The sequence below is a fragment of the Narcine bancroftii genome, chromosome 6, assembly GCF_036971445.1.
Source record: "Narcine bancroftii isolate sNarBan1 chromosome 6, sNarBan1.hap1, whole genome shotgun sequence".
Classification (NCBI taxonomy): domain Eukaryota; kingdom Metazoa; phylum Chordata; class Chondrichthyes; order Torpediniformes; family Narcinidae; genus Narcine; species Narcine bancroftii.
The window spans coordinates 1,556,266-1,578,064 of NC_091474.1; the positions used below are offsets into that span (position 1 = coordinate 1,556,266).

At 40.5% G+C, this 21,799-nt stretch overlaps 1 protein-coding gene across 19 annotated transcripts in view; it reads left to right on the forward strand.

Annotated features, from left to right (window-relative positions):
• Positions 1 to 21,799, forward strand: part of adnpb (activity-dependent neuroprotector homeobox b) — a 52,863-nt gene that overhangs the window by 1,020 nt on the left and 30,044 nt on the right. For 5 of the 19 annotated variants that reach the window (XM_069883611.1, XM_069883617.1, XM_069883628.1 and 2 more), the window contains exon 2: positions 20,815 to 20,863. The exons of 8 other annotated variants lie outside the window; for them this stretch is intronic. Coding sequence is in view for 1 of the 11 variants with exons in the window: in XM_069883615.1 (XP_069739716.1) it covers positions 8,178 to 8,206 (29 nt within the window). In the remaining 10 variants the exon portion in view is untranslated. Of the gene's footprint in view, positions 1 to 511; positions 626 to 8,112; positions 8,207 to 15,898; positions 15,977 to 20,814; positions 20,864 to 21,799 lie in introns of those variants that run through there. 6 more of the 19 variants (XM_069883612.1, XM_069883621.1, XM_069883613.1 and 3 more) reach the window with 5 other exon arrangements.

A 21,799-nucleotide genomic window follows, 5' to 3' on the forward strand; every position in this document is an offset into this window, starting at 1 on the left:
CGTGAGTTCAGTCGGCCGCACTCTCACGCCCTGCTGCTAATGCCGGGGAGGGATGGGCAGGCGACCATGGTCTGGAAGGTGCCCCCGCGGACCGGCTGCCGGCTCTGACGTTGCTGCAAAATGGCGCGAGGCGAGGACCCTGTTCTCCGCAGACACGGCCAGAGGTCGGGATCCCCCGCCCCACCCCGGCTCCACAGGGAGCCCAGAGCCACGAGCAGCCCACCGTGGGGATCCACTTAGGGGCTCGCCCTCCGTGCAGTTGACTGGAACCTGAAGGTGGAATGAGCCCGGCTGCCCCCGCCCAGACTGATGCAGCCATGTCGAAAATAAAAAGCAGTCCTCGGGGCAGCAGGAGGCGCTCTTCAGGGGCTGGCTCTGTGGCTCCAGCACCAGCAGGAGGCGCTCTTCAGGGGCTGGCTCTGAGGCTCCAGCACCAGCAGGAGGCGCTCTTCGGGGGCTGGCTCTGAGGCTCCAGCACCAGCAGGAGGCGCTCTTCGGGGGCTGGCTCTGAGGCTCCAGCACCAGCAGGAGGCGCTCTTCAGGGGCTGGCTCTGAGGCTCCAGCACCAGCAGGAGGCGCTCTTCAGGGGCTGGCTCTGAGGCTCCAGAACCAGCAACAGGAGGAGGTAATAGTGAAAGAAGCACTGGGGTTTAAAGGGTGGGCACTCCTCGTACAGTGCCACCTGTAGCTTGAATGCTGAAAATGGTGACAACACTTGGGTTACCTCGAAAACCCATTGTGACCTGTGGATTGCAAATATGCACTTGATTTAATGAAACTTCACAGATCAGTTTGAGGAACGTTGATGGCATGGTGATTTACTTTCAGCCAAGCTCCCTATTTCAATTTATTGGCGCTCCCTAGTTTGATGACATGATGTGCAATAGTGAAAAATGATAAAGATGAAATTGAATTTTTGATGATGAGTCGAGGAATTGGTTCTTGCTGGTTACTCCAGTTCAATTAATGATCATTTGGATGCTTCAGAAGATGTTTTGCACTTCAACGGTTTTGATAAGATTGTTTAAAAAGATTGAGATGTATCTTAATTATTAAGGAAACTGGTGTTCTAAATTTAGAACATTTTTACTTGGGTGAGAGAGTCGAACACTGGAGGAAAGAGGTTTATGGTGAGGAAAAGATTTTAACAGGAACTGGGGAGTACAATTTTCCACAGGGGGTGATGAATATATGGAACAAGCTGTCGGGACAGGATTGAGGCGGGCACAAATACAACATTTGTAAGATATTTGCAAAGGTGAATGGATAAAATCAGTTTAGTTGGCGACAAAAGGCAATTTGGTCAGCATGAATGAGTTGGGCTGAAGGACTTGTTTTCATGCTGTATGAAAAATGTAAAAACATAGTATTGCTGGAGGAATTGAGCAGGTCTCTCAGCATCCCTCGAGGTACCTTGAGGAAGGCTCGAAAAGTCAGTAATGTATCTTTACCTCTTATGGATGCTGCAAAACCTGCTGGTTCCTCCAGCACTTCTGTTTTTACTACAATCACAGCATCTGCAGACTTTTGTGTTTCACCATTCGCTATGATTCTCTCATCAAAAGATGTATTGATCAGATTTTTTGTCATTGACTAATTTTGGTTGCCAATTGTTCAAAAAGGTGCCTTTGTTTAATAGGATGTAGCAATAAATGTAATTTATTTTAGTGGTTTGTAGGTTAATTGATATTTTTGGGTGGCATTTGGTTATGGGCCAGAAGGGCCTGTTAAGTTACCATGCTGCATCTAAATTTAAAAATGTGTTATTTTTTTAATACTTCACATTGCTGTGGCTGGAGGTACTCAAATGGGGATAGTGTTTCAAAAATTGGTGGGGGGGGGGCAATCTAATTATTTTTATAGTTTGTCATTTGATCCTTTTTAGGTAGTAAATGTTTCTTTGGAAATAAGGATTTGAATTGTAATATATGCTAAGGTGTAGCTGACACCATTTTCCTTCGTCCCAATTCTGTCTTCAGTGGCAATGTACACATGATTTTTAAATTTCCCCATCCATTTTTTTTGATTTATTAGAAAACAGTAATAACCATATTTACATAATTGAAATGTTACAAATTATCAAAATCATTTGTGGTTACAAAGATATAACCTAAAAAGAACTACAGAACACCCCTAACCTCCCCCAAACATTACCCCTCCCACTATCCTATCTCTAACCCACCTACCCCTCCCCCAAGAAAAAAACTAAAGAAATAGATAAGGAGAAAATCTTACATCATTTGTTTACTATATGATAAGGAGATCCCCATCCATTGTTCACTGTTTTCAGAATAGTGTTTCTCGATGAAGATATTATTTGTTGTTTGTTTTTAAAGTTAATATACATTTCTTTTAATTTTTTTACAAGTTTTTGATTTTGTGGTTTGGGCTCGGCTTTACAGGATTGATTGGATTTTAGTATCGTGGCTTCATGATGAATTTCCCAATCCAGTCACTTGCAAAGTTTCATTTTGTTGGCATCTGATGTTTCATGTATTTTCCAATGGGAATTATTGAGAAGTGATTAAGAGCAGGAAATCTCCCCTTCCCCCTACAACCATCAGAGCAAAATAAAGGAAAAAGCTACATTAATATCTGGCAAAGAATATCTGAATCTCAGATCAAACCTGAGATTCATACCTCAATCATGCCTGCTGTTCCAACTGAACCATTGTGTGGGCTCATTTTTAAATTCCTTGTATGTATAATTTTTTAACTATTGGACTACTAGCAGCTCCAGGGAATTGCAGGGATCCTGGTTACTTTGTTTTAAAGTTGCACTTGGTGATGACAGAACAAATCTTAAATAAGCAATAAATAATCTGTTGTCTTGTGTAAATATTAATCCTAAATTGCTTTTCTTCCAATCTAATTTTATTAAAAAACTTTTTATTTTAACTCAATTTAAAGCAGTGCAGTAGTTTTGAAAGGTGCTTATGTTGTACTAAATTTGGTGACTGATTGAAGTGATATTGGGGGGGAAAATTAGTCTAATTTACTATTAATTGGTTGCAGCCATATACATAATATGATTGACTATTGAGATTTTTAACCCTAGGATATGGATATGTATGTCCTCTAGTGAAATTTCATTCGACAAAAGAGATTGCGCAGATGATTTTAATAGAAACATTTTTTAAATGACGAAATTAAGCTAATTTATCGTGTGACTAAATTTCTGCTTAAATTATTTCCAACTTTATTTTGGGCTCCACAGAGTTGGGTTTGGTTCCACCATTGTGCTCTGCCTCCAATATTCTGAAGCATTGTGTCTTAAAATGAGACTTTGCCTTGGTTCTTTTGTGATGACAGGTCAGGATTACTGTATCATTGTTCAGAGATTTGGATAATTTTATTCTGTTGACTTGTGAAGATGCATCTCTATGAGTCTACACAGATCTATGAAAAGTTAATGTTGATATAATTATTAAACTTTTCAAATATCCATCTTAAAAAAAATTAGATTATCCCTTGTGGAATAATTATTCCAGGGGAGCTAGTCCTTACTTTGTAATCATTTGCATGATATCGCTATGAACTAAAAACCAAGAATATAAGTGGAATGTAATAATCTGAGCCTGCCAATCTGATGTTTTCAATCACCTAATAACCTACTTTGATCAATCACCTGATAACCTACTTTGATCGATGCTTTACACTAGATGAGGCACTTGAAAGCTGTCCTTACTGAGTTGGCTCGAGGTGGAAAATGTTTTGATCAAATTCCCGATTCAATGCATATATCTGCTTTACATGTCCATGTATAGCAAAAATAAGATTGTGTTTAGCTCCAATTTCTGCTCTTCATCCATTAGGAAAATGGCTGAATGTGGATCTTGGTGAGGTTAAAATGAACCATTGCTCTAATAATCCTGTAGTTTATTTTAGGACAGGTTGATCATCTTGTCATTGTGCCAAAGGATAATTTTGAAGGATTTGTCAGAAATTACAGCAGATGCTTTTGTGGTCATTTATCAATTCTTCTGGACAAGTTTCAGCAGATTGGAAGACTAGCAAATGCAATGTCACTATTTTAAAAGAAGAGTTAGGCAAAAAAAAGCAAGTAATTGTAGACTAGTTAGTTTAAAGTCAGTAGGTGGGAAAATGCTTTTAGCTATTGTTAAAGGAAGAAATAGCAAGATACCTAGATATTGTTCCATCAGGCAATTGCATAATGAATTCAGGAAGGGCAGGTCATGGTTAACTAATTTATTGGAGTTATTTGTGGATCTAGCAAATACAGTGGATAAAATGGAACAATGAGTGTGATGCACTTAAAATTTATAGAAAAGCCACACAAATGACTTCTGCATAAGGTAAGGATGTATAAAGTTGGAGTGATATATTAACATAGAGCATTGCTAAACCAATAGAAGGAAAGGGGTTGAATTAAATTGGTATTTCTCTGGTTGGCAATTCATGATGTAATGCAGAGATTGGTGCTGTGCTCTCAACTTTTCACGTTGTACATAAATGATTTAAAGGGTTAGGGTTAATGTTTATCTAAGTTAGAATTTAGTAGAAAAACTGTAGAGGGAACAGTCTGGAGAGATATAGAAAGGTTGTGAGAGGACAAGGGTTTGACTGATGGAGAACACATGGTAATGTGAATCCTACTTTGAAGGATAAATAGACTAATATTAAACATTGCAGTATGTTGTGCACAGAGGCTTGTGAGGATTTGTATATGAATTACAAAAGTTTGCAGATGAAGTAGGTAATCAAGAAGGCAAATAGAATGTTCTTCATTGCTAGAGGAATGTAATTTAAGAGCAGGGAGGTTCTGCTGGAACTGGACAGGGTACGTACGGGTAAGGCAGTGCATTTTTGGTTTTGAAAGGATATGCAGGCTTTGTATTGGTGCTGAATGGCTTCACCAGATTCCATACATGGCGGTGGGGGGGGGGGACAAATAAGGAGAGTTTGAATGACGTTTAGAGGGGTGGGGGGGGGGAGAATCTTACTGAGATGTATAAAATTATCAAAGGAATAAATAGATAGAACTAGGGAAGATATCTCCATTGGCAGTTGATCCTAGAGCTAGGGGATATAGTCTCTACTTTGGAGAGTAGATTCAAGACCGATGAGGAGGAACTGCTTCTCCCTGCAGTAGTGTGAATCTGGAATTCTATGTCCAATAAAACAGTGGGGGCTAACTCATTAAATTAGATTTTTTTAAGAAAAGGGGAATTAAGGATTATAGGTGAGTAAATAGAGTTGAACCCATGACCAGATGAGCTCTGATCTTACTGAATGGTGGACCAGGCTCAAGTGACCAGATGGCCTACTCTACTATTTCTTGCGTTCTTATGGCTCCCTTTTTCACATTCTTGCTTTTGAGGTGGTGCTTCATCTATTGGAAGAGTCTGTATCTAATCTGTAACATCTAATGAGAAAATATGTCAACAAAAATGTGCTGGAAGGGAGAAGCAGCAACAGCGATTCCAGAATTGAATACAGTACAACTCCAATTATCTGAAATGGTTGGGACCTCATCTATTTCAGAGAATTGGTCTTTTTAAAGCACCCCAGTAGCAAGAGCAAGTCACTTGTAGCAGTGTTTAAACAACATCAAACCACAAGGGAAGGCTTTTTTAAGCATTAAAGTAATGTTTAATTATCACCAAAATAATTGCCTGAGAGCCCGAGGTCTGCAGTGTCACTTGCAGCCTGAGGTCCCCGGTCAGTTTGGCTCCGAAAAATATTTGGATCAATGAGGATTTCTGATTTGGTTTGGATATCCTCGTTTATCAAAAAAAAATTTAAAATTTGGACAATTAAGGACTTCAGAGAATCAGAGTTGTGCTGCAATACAAAAAAAAGGTGTGGGGTTGGATGTGATTTATATATTCCAAAATGGTCCAGCATTTCAAAACTTTGGCCATGTCACCCTTCATTACTTTAAATAATTTGTGTTAAAATACATTGCTATTGAGGCATAGATGTTTTCCAAAACATCAGTGCACCTATTGGTTCGTTTCAGATACTTTGTTCTGTGGAGTCGGAATTCAAACAAAGCATTGATTCCTTTTGTCGTAAAACACAGGTGCTGGATGAACCCAGCAGGCCTTGCAACATACATAGGAAGTAAAAAATATACAGGCCTCTGCACAGGGAGTTGCCTGAATTAAAAGGATGGGAAGAAGGGCAATGGACGTATACAGACTAAAGGTGTTCATTGGATTATGGGTAGGACAGGAGAGAGGAAAGGTGAGAATTTACTTGGGGGTGTGTGGTTTGGCTCTGTGAAAGCAGGCTAGGGAAAAGGAGTAAAACTGCAATGCTGGAGAAACTTAGCAGGTCAAACTGTACTTTATGAAGCAAAGATAAAGATACATTACCAACGTTTAAGGCTTAAGCCCTTCATCGAGGTATGACAAATGCCAGCAGGCACCCAAACAAAATGGTTAGGGAAATGTGTGGTCTCAAAAGCAGGAGGTAATAGGTGGATAAGGGTGGGAGGGCACGCCAGCAAGCAGGGTGAAGAGGGATTGCTCTGTGAATGTTGAATGAAGAGGGTAGAAAGCTGGAGGAAAGAAGACAAAGGGAAGGGAGGGAGAACAGTGTGCCAGCAGAAACTAGAGCAATTGATCTTAATGCTATCTAGTTGGAGAGTGCCCAGAAAATCACGTGCTGTTCCTCCAATTTATGGGTGGTCTTGGTGGGATAGTACATGAAACGAAGGACAGGCATGAGGATGAGAGTGGGTTGTGGGATTGAAGTGGTTGGGGGCTGGGAGATCGCTATCGCTGATGCAGACAGAGCTAAGGTGCTCAGTGAAGTCATCTGGTCTGCACCCATTCTCAGATTATAGAAAAGGTCACAAAGGGAGCACCAGATACAGTAAATAAGTCATGCAAATACCCAAGTAAAGTGTTGCTTCGCTTGAAAGAACTTGGGCACTGAATGATTGTGAGGAAGGAGGTGTGGGTCATGTTTAGCTCTTTCTGTAGCCACAGGGGAAGGTGCGATTGGTGGGTGGAATGAATGGACAATGGAGTCACGGAGGGAGTGGTACCTACAGAAGGTACAGTGGAGAAGGTGTGTCTAGTGTTGGGGTCTTGTAGGTGGTGGAAGGAAAGTGTTGGATGCGGAGGCTAGTGGGATGGTAGGTAAGAACAGGGGGAATCCTGGTTTTGTTATGTCGGGGGGGGGGGCGTTTATCTGGGCAGATGAGCAGGAAATGGAGATGCAGGTAAGTGCTGATTTTCCGAACTGGAAGAACTCGTCTTGGGAGCAGATGCAGTGGAGACAGAGAAATTGTGAGAAGGGAATTCCTTCCAGGGGGATGAGTACGAATAAATGTAATCAAAGTAGTCGTGGGAGATGATGGGTTTGTAAAATGTGTCAGTAGAAAGCTTGTTTCCTGGGTTGGAGACAGATAGATAAAAATAGGGGAGAATGTCGCCGGAGATGGACCAGGTGAATTTGAGATCAGGGTGGAATTTGGCAACAAAGTGAATGAAGCTGGGATGGCAACTCCTTTGATTTGAGGAGTGTGGGATGAGTCAAAGAATGTTATTAGAGTGTGAACAAGTTCTGCCATTTTTGGAACCGTGCTCCTCACCCTGTCCCTCCTACCATTTAGTTTGGGTGCCTGCCAACATTTTATCAATGAAGGGCTCAAGCCTGAAATGTTAGCTATGCATATGTATCTTTGCTAGATAAAGTACACTGACCTGCTGAGTTTCTTCTGCATTGTATTTTTACTTCAATCACAGTGTCTACAGACTTACTGTCGGGGTGGGGGAGGGGCAACAGACACCTGAGGTTTATGTTAATGTCACCCGTTTGGAGGATGCAGAGATGGAATATGAGGCGTTCCAATTTGTGAGTGATCTCAGTCTGGCAGCACATGAGAAGGTGAAATGGGGTGGGGAATTGAAATAGGTTGTCACTGGGAAATCCCTGCTATTGTGGCAGACATGGCTGAAGTGCTTCATTGATTCCTTTTGAATTATGATTAGAATTCATTGAATAAATTCAGAAAACTATTTGGCTCATTATCGCTGCCTAATTCCACCTTCAGCTCTAACTAGGTAATTTGCCTGATAGGTTTCGGTTCTTCAGGTCCACTGATTATGATGGTCTTTCTATCCTTCATCCTTGCAGGGAATGAGTTCCAGAGTCCAAACATGAATAATCCCCCCCACCCAATGATTTAATTATTTAAATCTATGCTCTGGATTTTGACCACTCAGCTAAGGTAAATGGATCTTTTTCTATGTGTCCGATCTCTATCCTTCATAATTGTGTGCATCTCGATCAGATTTCCCATAGCCACTTTTTTTCCATAGAAAAACAAACCAAGTCATGTCACCTTTCCTCAGATAAAATGTTCATGTCCTGAACACACATTTGTGAGGTTCTTTTTCACCCTCTCAATTATAAATGTCTTTCCTGTAATGGTTTTTCCTGTCTGTTCTCCATCTGCCAGCACTGGATGTGAACCCAGGTCGCTGGCGCTGTAATAGCACTGCACTAAGCGCTATGCTAACAAAATTTAAATATGTAAGATACAGATTTAATTATAAGTCGTCGTATCTTTGAAATTTCATTTTAACTAAACAATGATGCTTCTAAATTACAAAATATCGTTATTAAGAATTAAACACCAAATGTCTGCATTGTACTTTTATTTCCTCCTGTGGCAAAATAACTTTTATTCTCTGGATCATGTGCACATTCTGCATGGATAGGAGAGGGATTGAAAAGACCGGTGACTTTATGATGAAAATATATGTTTGATTTATTGGTTGGCTTTTGCAAGTTAACATGTCATTAATCTAATCACTTTGCAAAGTTTAATGAAAATTTGCTTTGGAAATTGCTTTGCTTTGATTTATTTTGAATGGCTGTTTGACTGAAATGAGAAGTCGAATGGAACAAAGAATAACTTCAAATTTACTGGGGTAGCATAAAAACATGAAATTGTATTAGAATATTGTTTTGGAATTGAAGCTGCTCATATTTTTAAAAGCCTTTCAGTGTATTAAAGACAAAAAATGATCTGGGTTCATTTCTATCCACATTTCAGTGATAACTTTTAAAATTGCCTTTTTTCACCTAGTAATGTACTTTTTTGTAGACATGAGTTTAACTATAGTCTGTTCCCTAATTAAAATTAAATTACACTAAATATTGAAAAGTTCTTCATTTGATGCACTGTGTATATTTCTTCCCCATCGTAACCTGCACATCCTTGTTAATTATTAAGATTGCAGCTACTTTAAAAATGGGTGGACAGGGTTAGTGGATTTTAAATAGTACAGGGTGCCAGTGAAGTTTATAAAATCATAGGTGACTGACCATTTAACCCAACCTAGTTGGGCAATATAAATGGCCCGATTCATCTACTCTTTTGGAATGTTTACTGTGCAACATTTTCTCTTCAATGCCCATCCAATTCTCTTGAAAGCCTTTAATTTGTGGATCATAACTACTGTTAAAAGGTCTTTGCATGCCTCATTTTGCTGAAAACGATAATTCTTTGCCTTCTTGTTCTTGAAATAATCGTGAAAAGTGGCAGCATTCTTCTATTGTTACCTTTCAATTTCCCTTACCTTTGTACTCTTCCAGTGCCAGTACTGTACAATTCCATAAATACGAAATCGGCTTCCATACCTGATGAGAATCAACTTCTGACAAGAGTGCATCCTGATTCTTCACCAGGGCAACACAATGTCTTTGAAAGGAAATGTAGTTCATCACAATTATTGATAGTTTTGAGTAATTATTTGGAGTTAGGAAGCAAGCTATGGTATAAATGTTATTTAGTCACGTGGACAACCAAAGGATGCAGAGCTCAGTGTCCTAGGGTGGTCTTGGTGTTTCAAGGTAGTGTTTGGAATGGAAACAGCCCAACTTGCCCATGCTGACTGACCCAAATATCCCACTAGTCCCTCCTGTCTGCATTAGGCCATATCCCTCTAAATCTTTCATATCCATGTACCCGTCCCTTTTCTCTTGAATATTACAGTAGGATCGGCCTCAACCACCACCTCCAGTGGCCAGTTCCATACACTCAGCGCCCTTTTAAAAAAAAAAGGTTTAAACCCTCAGGTTTAAATCTCTCCCCCTCCCTCCACTCATCTTAAACCTATGACCTCTGGTAATCAATCCCATACTCTGGTTGGAGGACTCTGCATTTACCTGATCTCTACCTTCTTATGATTTGGAAATTCCTCTCTGACATCACCCTTCATCCTTCTGTTCCAAGCAATAAACTCCTAGCCCTGCTCAACTTCTCCCTGTAGTTCTGCATCCTGAGTCCTGGCAACATCATTGCAAATCTTTTCTGCACCCTCTTCAGCTTGACAGCACTTTTCCTGCTGCAAGGTGATCAAAGATGAACACAACACTCCAAATGTAAGTACACTGACAATAAATAAATAGCAAATGTGAAATGGTGCCTCGCTGACGTCTTGTACAACTTCAACATGACCTAGTAAGTTCTATATTCAATGCTCTGAGTACAGCCAATGTGCCAAAAACAGTTTTTGACTCCCCTGTCCTTCTGCTTTACAACACTCCCTGATCCTCACGATTTGTTCTGTAGGTCCTACCCATCTTAGGCCTCCAAAAATGCAACAACTTGCATATCTTTGTATTAAATTTTAACAACCATTCCTCTGCCCAATTGCCCAACAGATCAAGATCCTGCTGCAATCTTTTGGATCATACCATGTATGTTTTCATCTAAATTATTGATATAAATGGCAAACAGCACTGACCCCAGCACCAAACCCTGTGGAACACCTCTAGTCACAGGCCTCCAGCTTGAAAAACAACCTCCCACCATCATTCTCTGCTTTCTTCCATGAAGCCAATTTTCTATCCTATCTTGGATCCTGTTCAACCTAATCAACCAGAGTACCCTACTTTGAGGAACCTATGCTCTGCTCCAACCTTCTTGGTCACATCTTCAAAAAACCAATCCTATTGTGAGACATGACTTCCACCGTTAGAGCAGTGATTAGCATAATGCTATTTAAAAGCACCAGTGGCCCGCGTTCAAATCCACTGCTGTTTGAAAGGAGTTTTTACATTCAACCATGATTGCGAGAGTTTCCTGTGGATGTTCCAGTTTCATTCTATATTCCAAAGACGTACTGGGCTATTCGGTAAAATAAGTAGGCTTCAGTAGGCCAATCTAATTGGAAGGAGAGTGAGTTACACACAAAACAGGGAGAGAGTTTAAAAAGGAGCATTCGTGGGGCTTGGCGCTTTAGTAGACATCGTGATTCATTAGCAGGAACAAATTAGATTAAAGCAGGTGCACGTGGAGCAGCCGTTATTGGAGTGGCCATTGTAGGAGTAGTGAGTTGGAGTCTTTGGCTCGAGCGGTTTCCGGTAAGATCATTTTGTAATAACCCAGAGTAGGGTGGAAGTCACAGTAGGACCGTAGCGTGCTCCAATTGAAGAATGCGGGGAAGTCAGGGAGAGCAAAGTGTCTCTGATGTCTGCACTTGCGAGAAGTGCATCCAACTGCAGCTCCTTATAGACTGTGGAATGTAGATGGATGAACTCTGGATCATTTGGGAGACAGAGGGGGTGATAGCAGTTGTAAGGAGACAGTCATACCTAAGAGACAGTTAACTGGGTGTCTATTAGGGGAGTGAAGGGGAATAGGCAGTCAACACAGAACACCTCTGTGGCTGATCCCCCTCAACAATAAATACAGGTATGCGCTGCTTAATAGCCACGATAAATTCTGTGAAATTGGGTGTTATGCGAACACCATATTATATACAAAGCTATATGAAATACTGTAGTGTACCTGTAAACTTTTTATTTGTAAGTAGGGATCCGTGTGGGGACCGACACAGTGCTGTGAGAAGAGAGCGGGGCAGTGGGATCAGTGTGGGAACCGACATGGCGCTGTGGGGAGAGAGCGGGGGAGTGGAATCAGTGTGGGGATTGATACACAGGCCTGTGGGGAGAGTGGAGCAGTCGGATCAGTTTGGGTATACATTATACAATTTCCTATAGCTAGCAATTGCTTTTTTTAAATTGCTGTGGACTTGCTCACGGTAACTGAATAATATGGGACCACAGATGTATATGCATCGGATATTGCAGTGCATACCTGTACAAGTACCAGAAGTAATCAGGCCTCTGGCACAGAGCTCAGAAGGGAAAGGGAGAGGGGTGTTGAAGAGGATTGGGGATTCGATAGTTAGGGAAACATGCAAGAAGTTTTATGAACAAAATCGAGATTCCTGGAAGGTATGTTGCCTCCCTGGTGTCAGGGTCAGGAATGTCTCCGATGAGTCCACAGTGTTCGCAAGCGGGAGGGTGAACAGCCAGTAATCATGATATATATTGGTACCAGTGCCATAGATAGGAAAAGGGATGAGGTCTGAAGAGGGGAATTTAGGGAGTTAGGAAGGAAACTAAAAAGCAGGACCTCAAGGCTGGTAATGTCTTGATTGTAATGGGATGTTATGGTGGATGAATGCATGGCAGAAGAGTTGGTGCTGGGGGCAGAGATTGAGATTAATGGATCATTGGGATCTCTTCTGGGGGAGATATGACCTGTACAAAAAGGAGGGGTTGCACTTGAATAGTGGCGGGGGGTTTCTAGAGTTGTTGGGACGGCTTTAAACTAGCTTGGCACTTAAACTAGCTTGGCACGAGAGTACAACCAGAATAAGAGGGCAGTGAATAGGGTAGAAGATACACAAATAGATACTGTGTAGCAAGATAGTGAGGAAGGCTAGACAGTTTGCAACCATTAGACAAAGGATTTAACTCGGTGTACTTTGGAATCAACATTGAAAAGGGTGATGAATACAGCACTGAAGTTCTTGTGTTTAAATGCCAGCAGTATAAGAATAAGGTTGATATCGTAGTGTAACTGGAAGTTGGCAGGTATGACATTATGGCCCTCAGAGTCAGAAAAGGATACCTGTGGGTAGAATTAAGAAACTAATGTTAAAAAGACCCTGATGGGAGTTGTATTCTACTGCAAACTACTGAGGGAGAGAGAAAGCATTCAAAAAGTGCAATAGTCATAAGGGATTTCAGTATGCGGGTTGATTGGGAAATTCAGATTGGTGCTGGAATAAATTTAGTGGATGGTTATGGCTGAACCGACCAGGGAAACAACAATTCTGGATTGGCCATTGTGTCGTGAACCAGAGTTGATAAGAGAGTTGAAGGTAATGGCATCCTTTGGAGGCAGTGATCGTAATATGAGGGAATTTGCCCTGCAATCTGAGACAGGAGAAACTAAAATCAGATGTGTCAGTAGATAGGAAAAGGGATGAGGTCTGAAGAGGGGAATTTAGGGAGTTAGGAAGGGACTACAGAAGTGTGAGAGAGGAACTGGCCAAAGTTGATTGGCAAGGTGCACTATTTGGGTGTACAGCAAAGCAACAAAGGCTGGACTTTCTGTGAGAAATAAGGAAGGTGCAGGACAGGTATATTCCCAAAAAAATAAATATTTGGATGGAAAAATTACATACCTGGCTGATGAGAAGTCAAAGCCAAAATAAAAGCAACAGAGCAGCATACAAGGAAACAAAAATAAATGGGAAGAGATAGGACTGGGAAGCTTTTACAAGGATACAGAAGGCAACTAAGAAGTTTATTAGGAAGGATGCCAAAAGCTTTTTTTTAAAGTATATTAAGAGTGTTTAAAAAAAAAGTGAGAAGAGATATAGGAGATAGAAAATTACACTGGAGAAATTGTAATAGGAGACAAGGAGATGGTGGAGGAACTGATTGAGTATTTGGATCAGTTTTCACTGTGGAAGACGTGAGCATTATATTGAAGGGCATCAAGGAAGACCAGTGAGTGGCATCATGACAACCAGAGAGAAGATGCTTGGGAAGCTAAATGATCTAAAGGTAGACATGTCTCCCAGACCAGATGGAATGCACCCTCGGGTTCTGGAAGAAATAGCTATAGAGATTGTGGAGACATTAGTAATGATCCGCCAAGAACTAATACACTCTGGCATGGTTTCAGAAGACTGGAAAATTGTAAATGTCACTCTGCTACTTAAAAAGGGAGGGAGGCAACAGAAAGGAAATTATAGTCCTGTGGTTGGGAAGTTGTTGGAGTTGATTGCCAAAGATGAGGTTATTGAGTACTTGGAGGTCCATGACAAGATAGGCCAAAGCAGCATGGTTTCCTTAAGGGACCATGCCTGACAAATCTTTTTTTTTGAAGAAGCCACACACAGGCTGAGCCAAAAGAGAAGCAGTGTGACTGTTGTACATTTGGATTTTCCAAAGACTTTTGACAAAATGCCACACATGAGGCTGCTTAACAGGATCAGAGCCCATGGAATTAAAGAAAAGATATTAACATGGGTAGAGCTTTGGCTGATCTGCAGGAAACATTAGGGATAAAGGGATCCTACTCGGGATGACTGTTGGTTACCACTAGTGTTTTGCATGGTTCAGTATTGGGGCCACTTCTTTTTGTGTTGTATGTTAGTGATTTGGATTGTGGGATAAATGGCTTGTGGCTAACTTTGCAGATGGTACTATGTTAGGGGGAGGAGCAGGATGTGAGGAGGAAGTGGAGAGGCTCCAGAGAGACGGATAGATTAGGAGAATGGGCAAAGAAGTGGCAAATGAAATACAATGTTGGAAAGAATAAAAGGACAGACTATTATTTAGATGGGGAGAAAATTCAAACTTCAGTGGTTCAAATGGACTCTGGAGTCCTTGTACAGGTTGAATCGGTGGTGAGGAAGGCATATGGAGTGTTGGTATTCGTATCTAGAGGAATAGGATACAAGACCAGGGATGAGAATTGAGGCTTTATAAGACACTGTTGAGGCCTCACTTTGAGTACGGCCTTCTTTTTTAAGAACATTTCCTGGAATGGAGATACAGAACAACTCTGATTATCCAAAATTAGATTCTCCGAAATCCTTATTAATCCAAAATTTTTCCAGAACCAAACTAACCTCACAGGTTGAAAAACAAATTCACTTGATATGAAATTAGAATGACGATTGTCCTCGTTTCAGGTAACTCCCTCCCCCCTTTCCATTTCTTCTTTACCCTCCCCGTTGCATCTGGGCTGTTTTTTTAAAAATGACCAGTTCTCCGAAAAAAAAGTTTATCCGACATAGGCCTAGTCCCAACCATTTTGGATAGTCGGAGTTGTACTGTATTAGCATATGAGAACATTTGACAGCTCTTGGAATCTACTCCTTGGAGTTGAGAGGAATGAGGAGGGACTTCATAGAAACATTTCGAATGATGAAAGGCCTGGATAGAGTGGATGTTGCAAAGTTGTTTTCCATGGTAGGAGAGTTTAGTACAAGAAGGCATCACTTTAGGAGTGAAGGGCACCCATTTAAAACAAATGAGGAATTTCTTTAGTTTGAGAGTGGTGCACTTCTGTAATTTGCTATCATGGGTAGCTGTGGCGGCCAAATTAGTTGGGTATATTTAAGGCAGAGGTTGATGGGTGTTGAAGGTTATTGGAAGGCGGCAAGGGAGTGGGTTATGGCTAATTGGTCACATGGGTATATTCGGTCAGTACAAGCTGTGGGTTGGAAGGGCTGGTTACCATGCTATATATCTAAATTTAAAACTTCTGACTTTCCATAATCAGCCTTTGTCTGCTTGAGTGCATGTATGCAGGCACACCCTGTATAACATGGATTTGAAAATCGTGGGTTTTGATAGAAATGGTTTGAAATTTCTGACCTGCAGTTTTAAAGTTTTATTGTTATTTCTATTTAAACCGCCTCATAATACTTTACAAGACACTAAAATATTTGAAATATAGATGCTGAGCTGTGAAATAGACTTAAGTGGCTGTGTTGAAAGTTATTGCTGTCCCTGCTGTGATCAAATTCCCTGAAGTATCCTGAGCATGCTATCTTACACTGATGAGAATCTATTCTTTTTGTCTCTGCTGTGATAGACCAATGAGTTTCCAACCACTGAACTACACCAGTTTGTATGGAGGGGAACCCCTGGAATTTTCTGTGGAATAGAGAGAGTTAAGTGGTTGTTTAAAAGTTTTTGCTGTCCCTGCTGTGATCGGGCTCCCTGCACTGTCCTGCGGAGGCACTGATCTAACTTTGCCGAAAGTTCGTGAGTGATTTGACACAAATCTACATTAGACAAATATTTTCTTAATGTATGGTACTCACTTATTGCCAATAAAGATCCATTTTGTATCTCCCTCTTATAGAATTTTAATTATTACATTAAAGTGGATTGTAATAATGCTTTGAACAATGCAGTTTTCCATAGCACTGAAATTGCATGGAACATATTAACCATGTTATTACAGGTATGGTATACCTGTATCATCTTTCACAGGATATTCTCTAGTAATTTAGCAACCACAGATGTTAGGCTCACTGTCCTGTAGTTAATTCCCAGCCCTTCATGAATAGAGATACAACCTTTGCCACCCTCTAGTTTTGAAACTTCATCTGCACTTAATGATTACTCCCGAGATCTCAGCCGGGTACCTGCAATTTCCTCTAGCTTCCCAATGTCCTTGGATATATCTGATCAGACCCAAGAGATTTGTCAGCCTTCATATGCATCAGGACCTTCAGCATCTCAGTTCTAATATGGATTGTTCACAAGACTGCTGAAGTGGCCCGCTGTTGTCAGGATGTATGAATCTTATCATTTTATTTGCCTAAATGATGCAGCACGCAAGCACTGACATCACAAGGCTTCCCCTGCTTGGCTACTTGCCTATTCACATTGCAGGGTGGTCCAGGGCCACAGCCCTACTTTGGACCTGTCTAAAATTTTCACAATTCCGGTTCATGGGAGGATTCCTTGGAAAATTTTACACTGCAGTTTGAAAAGGCTCAGAGAGACTTAGTTGCAGGAGGGGCAGGACCAGCAGCTCAATGTTTCGAGAAGACATGAAAGGGGGAGGGGGTGTCATTGCTAGTCAGGGAAAATATTACAGCTGTGCTTAGGCTGGACAGCCCAGAGGGCTTGTCTACAGAGGCCATATGGGTGGAGCTGAGGAACGAAAAAGGTGTGACCATACTGATAGGGTTGTATTATAGACCACCCAATAGAGGGAATTGGAGGAGCAAATCTGTAGAGAGATATCGGACCCATGTAAGAATCAGAAAGTTGAGATAGTAGGAAATTTTGACTTTTCACATTGACTGGGACTCCCATACTGTAAAAGGGCTGGATGCTTGGAGTTGGTCACATGTGTTCAGGAAAGTTTTCTAAATCTTCAGAAATGTTTTCTTTAAAAAAAAATTATCTAAAGAAAGTTTTCTAAATCTCAATACATAGGTACCAATGAGAGAGGATGCAATACTTGATCTCCCACTAGGGAATCAGACATGTCAGATGACAGAAGTATACATAGGCAAACATTTTGGGTCCAGTGATCATAATGTCATTAGCTTCAAGTTAATTATGGACAAGGATAGGTCTAGTCCTCAATTTGAGATTCTAAATTGGAGAAAGGACAATTTTGTGGAAATGAGAAAGGATCTAGGAAGAGTGGATTGGGATAAATTGTTTTCTGGCAAGGATGCGTTCAGTCCACCTTCGAAGGCGAAATGGTGAGAGGGCAGAGTTTGCATATTCCTGTCAGGATTAAAGGCCAAGTTAACAGGCAGAGGGAACCTTGGTTTTCAAGGGATATTAGCAATCTGGTTAAAAGGAAGAGAGAGGTGTATAGCAAGCACAGGCAACAATGAGCAAATGAGGTACTAGAAGAGTATAGAAAATGTAAGAAAATACTTAAGGAAATCAGGAAGGCAAAAAGAAGGCATGAAGTTGCTTTGGCAGATGATGTGTAAGTAAACCCAATGGTTCTACAAATATGTTAAAAGTAAATGGTTAGTAAGGGACAAAATTAGTCCCCTAGAAGATCAGAATGGTCATCTATATGTGGAGCTTAGCGAGATGGGGGAGATCTTAAACAGCTTTTTTTGCATCAGAATTTATTCAGGAAACTGGCATAAGGAGGGAAGGGAATGACATGGAACTCATAGAGATTAAAGAGGAGAAGGTTATTGCTGCCTTACAGTGAATAAAGGTGGATAACAAGTGTAGAAATTGCAGGGGGCCTGGCAGAAATATTTAAAATGTCCTGAGCCATGGCTGAGGTGCCAGAGGATTGGAGGGTAGCTTGTGTTGTTCCATTGATTTTAAAAAGGCTCCAAAAGTAAACCAGGAAATTACAGGCCAGTGGGCCAGTCATCAGTAGTAGTTAAATTATTGGAGGGTGTTCTGAGAGATCAGATATACAAGTATTTGGATAGCCAAGGGCTCATTAAAGGTAGTTACCATGGTTTTGTGTGTGGTAGGTCATGTTCAACAAATCTTAGTTTTTCGAGGAGCTTACCAAGAAAGAAGATAAAGAAAAGGCTGTGGATGTTGTCTACATAAACTTTAGTAAAACCTTGACAAGGTCCCACATGGGAAGTTAGTTCAGAAGGTTCAGGTGCTAGGTTTCCATGAGAAGTAGATGATTGCTTCTCAGACTAGAGGCCTATGGTTAGTGGTGTGGCTCAGGAATCAGTGCTGGGGCCATTGTAGTTTGTGTCAATATCAGTGATCTGGATGATGAAGTGGGAAATTGGATCAGCAAGTTTGTTGATGACACAAAGATTAGAAGCATGTGGACAGTGAGGAAGATTTTCAAAGCTTGCAGAGGGTCTGGACCAACTAGAAAAATGGGCCAGAGAATCGCAGATGGAATTTAATGCAGTCAAATGTGAGGTGTTGCATTTTGGAAGGACAAACCAAGGTAGCTAACTAAATGGTACTGAGGCGTGTGGAGGAACAAAGGGATCTGGGAATACAGATACATAATTCCCTGAAAGTGGTGTCACAGGTAGGCATGGTTGTAATTTCGGCATCTTGGTCTTAATAAATCAAAGTTTTGAGAACTGGAGTTGGGATGTTATGGTGAGGTTGTATAAGATGTTGTGGAGGCCAAATATGGTGTATTGTGTGCAATTCTGGTTGCCAGATTACAGGAAAGATATCAGTAAGATTGAAAGAGTGCAGAGAAGATTGACTAGAGTGGTGCTGTCTTCAGGAGTTGAGTTACAAGGGAAAGATTAAACAGACTAGGACTTTATTTCTTGGAGTGTAGAAGAATGAGGGGAGGTTTGATAGAGGGTGACAAAATTATGAGGGGTATAAACTGAGTAAATGCGAGTAAGCTCTTACCACTTAGATTAGGAGAGATAAATACAAGAGGACGTGGCTTTAAGGTGAAAGAAATGTTTAGGGGGAACATTAGAGAGAACTTCTTCTCTCAGAGAGGTGGAAGTGTGGATGTGGTAAATGCAGACTCACTTAAATTTTAAGAATAAATTAGATAGATACATGGATGGGGAGGTCTGGAGAGGTCTAGAGGATTGTGGAATGGGTGTTGGTCAGTGGGACTAGTGGAATGATGTTTCGGCACAGCTGAGAAGGACCAAATGGTCTGTTTGTGCCATCATGTTCTATGGGTCTAAACAATCATATTGAGCTTGATTACAAAACGAAGTTTCTCGCAGGCCATTCCACTGTTTTTCTCTGCATTTTGTTAGTCAAATATCGTAAAATGCAGAATGGAGTGATGAAAGAATGTGATTTTAAGTGTTGATTGCTTCAAGGACTAATTTTTGCAAGGTCCTTCACAACTACACAATATTAAATTTGCCAATTTTTTGTGGATAACAAGTGTGAGATTTTCTCTATTTGGAACACTTCTTCACATTGAATTCAAGTGTAAACAATGCCCAAAAGCATGATTTGGGTTACTTGGGGAAGAAATGACATTTTAAATACTTCTGCAATTAATTTGAGCAGATATTAAATTTGTTTTAATACATTTGTTTGATGGGAAGAACAGAATCAAGGCGTACAAATGTCATGTGGAAAAGGTCTAGAGGTACTTCAGTAAAGATTTATTAACATTGAGCTTTAAGAAAAAGATCTTGGGATTAAGACTAGATAAGAAAAAGCTTTTGGGAATAGAGAGGAAGATGTAGGAAAGGAAAGTTTTATTAACATTAGGAAAAAATATGAGGGAATTGTGTGTTCTTGGTATGTTGATACATGATAGATACTGAGAAACAGAGTCATTTGAATATGATTTAATATGAGAAGGAATGGATAATGAACTATAATATATTAAAGTTTACAGAGCTTGTGGCTGATATTTACTTGTAATTTGAGGCAAAAATGTGGTTTAAGGTGTTACACTTACCAAGGTTGAAATAAACAAGTTATAATAGATTGCAACGATGGTTCAAGGTTGGGAGCCGATCTGGTTAATATCAAGCTAATGAATAGGATAAGGTGGAGTCAGTAATGGGGATAAAAAAATTTGTAGCAATAGCCGAAGCTTTTTTCTTTGATCCTTTCTCATCAGGCTGAATACTGGCATGAGAGAATTAGAAGATTGTTTATAGGTTAGGTTAATACCAGTAGAGCTGAAATAAAAGCAAAAAATGCAATAACATTTTGGAAAGATCAGCAGAATTGATGATCAGAATTCCAAAATTTGCAAGAAACAGTCTAGAGCCCAATAGAGTAGAACCATGATGTAATGAAAACTAAAATGGTGGAAATATGATTTTTCATTGATGAAATGGCTGATTATTTGAAGTTGTTGAAATCACACATTTAGAAGGCAGTGACCTGCCTCGTTAGAAGAATACTTGTACCATTAGCTCACATTGGGTGTTGTTGAAATGAGGACTCATAATTGGTAGGTCTTTGTGGGAGTAGGATGGAGAATTGGTCAGGCAGTTGGAAACATGGGATCACCATTGCTGACTTGAATGGAAGTCTTCTGCAAATCAGTCACTCAATCTTCTTTTGGTTTTTTGACAGAAAGGATGATGAGCGTTGAAAGGAGTATACTAAACTGGCAGTAGTGCAAGTAAGTTGTGGCTCCACCTGGAAACTGGTTGGGTCGATGCTAAGTGGAAATAGTGAAGACAAAAACAGTTTTACATTTTCCCAAGCAACTGAGGGAGATGCTACGTGTTGATAGCTGTGTAGCCATTGGTGTTACAGAAGAAAGGCGTGTGAATGAAGAAATGAAGAGTGGGTGAGGCGAGTGTCAAGATTTGGACCCTTGAGGAAATCTGATTGAAGATAATCTTTACAATTTCAAAAAAATTGTTTGGACAATATTGATCTGTATATTTTTTTTAAAAATGGCCAAAGCAAATTGAATGCATATCTCCTGAAGCAACAGTGTGATGAGAAAATGAGCTACAAGTAACACTGGAGATCTGTTTGAACATGGAAAACTTATTACTACTTTAATCTCCAGTTATAGACATTTCGGAACGAAATGTTACTGTATTGAAATGTGCTCATTGTCCCAACAACTGGAATTTTTCCTTAAAATCCACCATGGTGTAATTTCACTCTTCTGTTTTGAATTGGAACCTCGGTCGTTTTTCCATTAATTGCCAGTTCTATTTCCAAATGTGCTGCCATGTGACTCCTAGTATTTGAATGAAAGAAGGTAGTAATTTTAGAACTCAAAGTCCAAAAAAGGAAGTGGTTATACAGATAGCACCAAACAATGGAGGGTCAAGGGACCTCAGCGGGTCAGGCAGCGCGTCCATGAGCAGAAATGGACAGTCAACGATTCAGCACCGGGCCCTTTCTTGGGTCTGGAGTTTATCGAGCATCGATACAGGGCCCCGACCTGAAATGTTGATACACTCTTTCTGTCCATGAATACTGCCTGATCCTCTAGCAGCAAACTTCCTCAAGATTTCAGCATACCTGCAGTTTTTGTGGTTTTTTACATATAACAGCATTTGGCAGATTTACTTTTTTATTAGGATTGGACAATGAG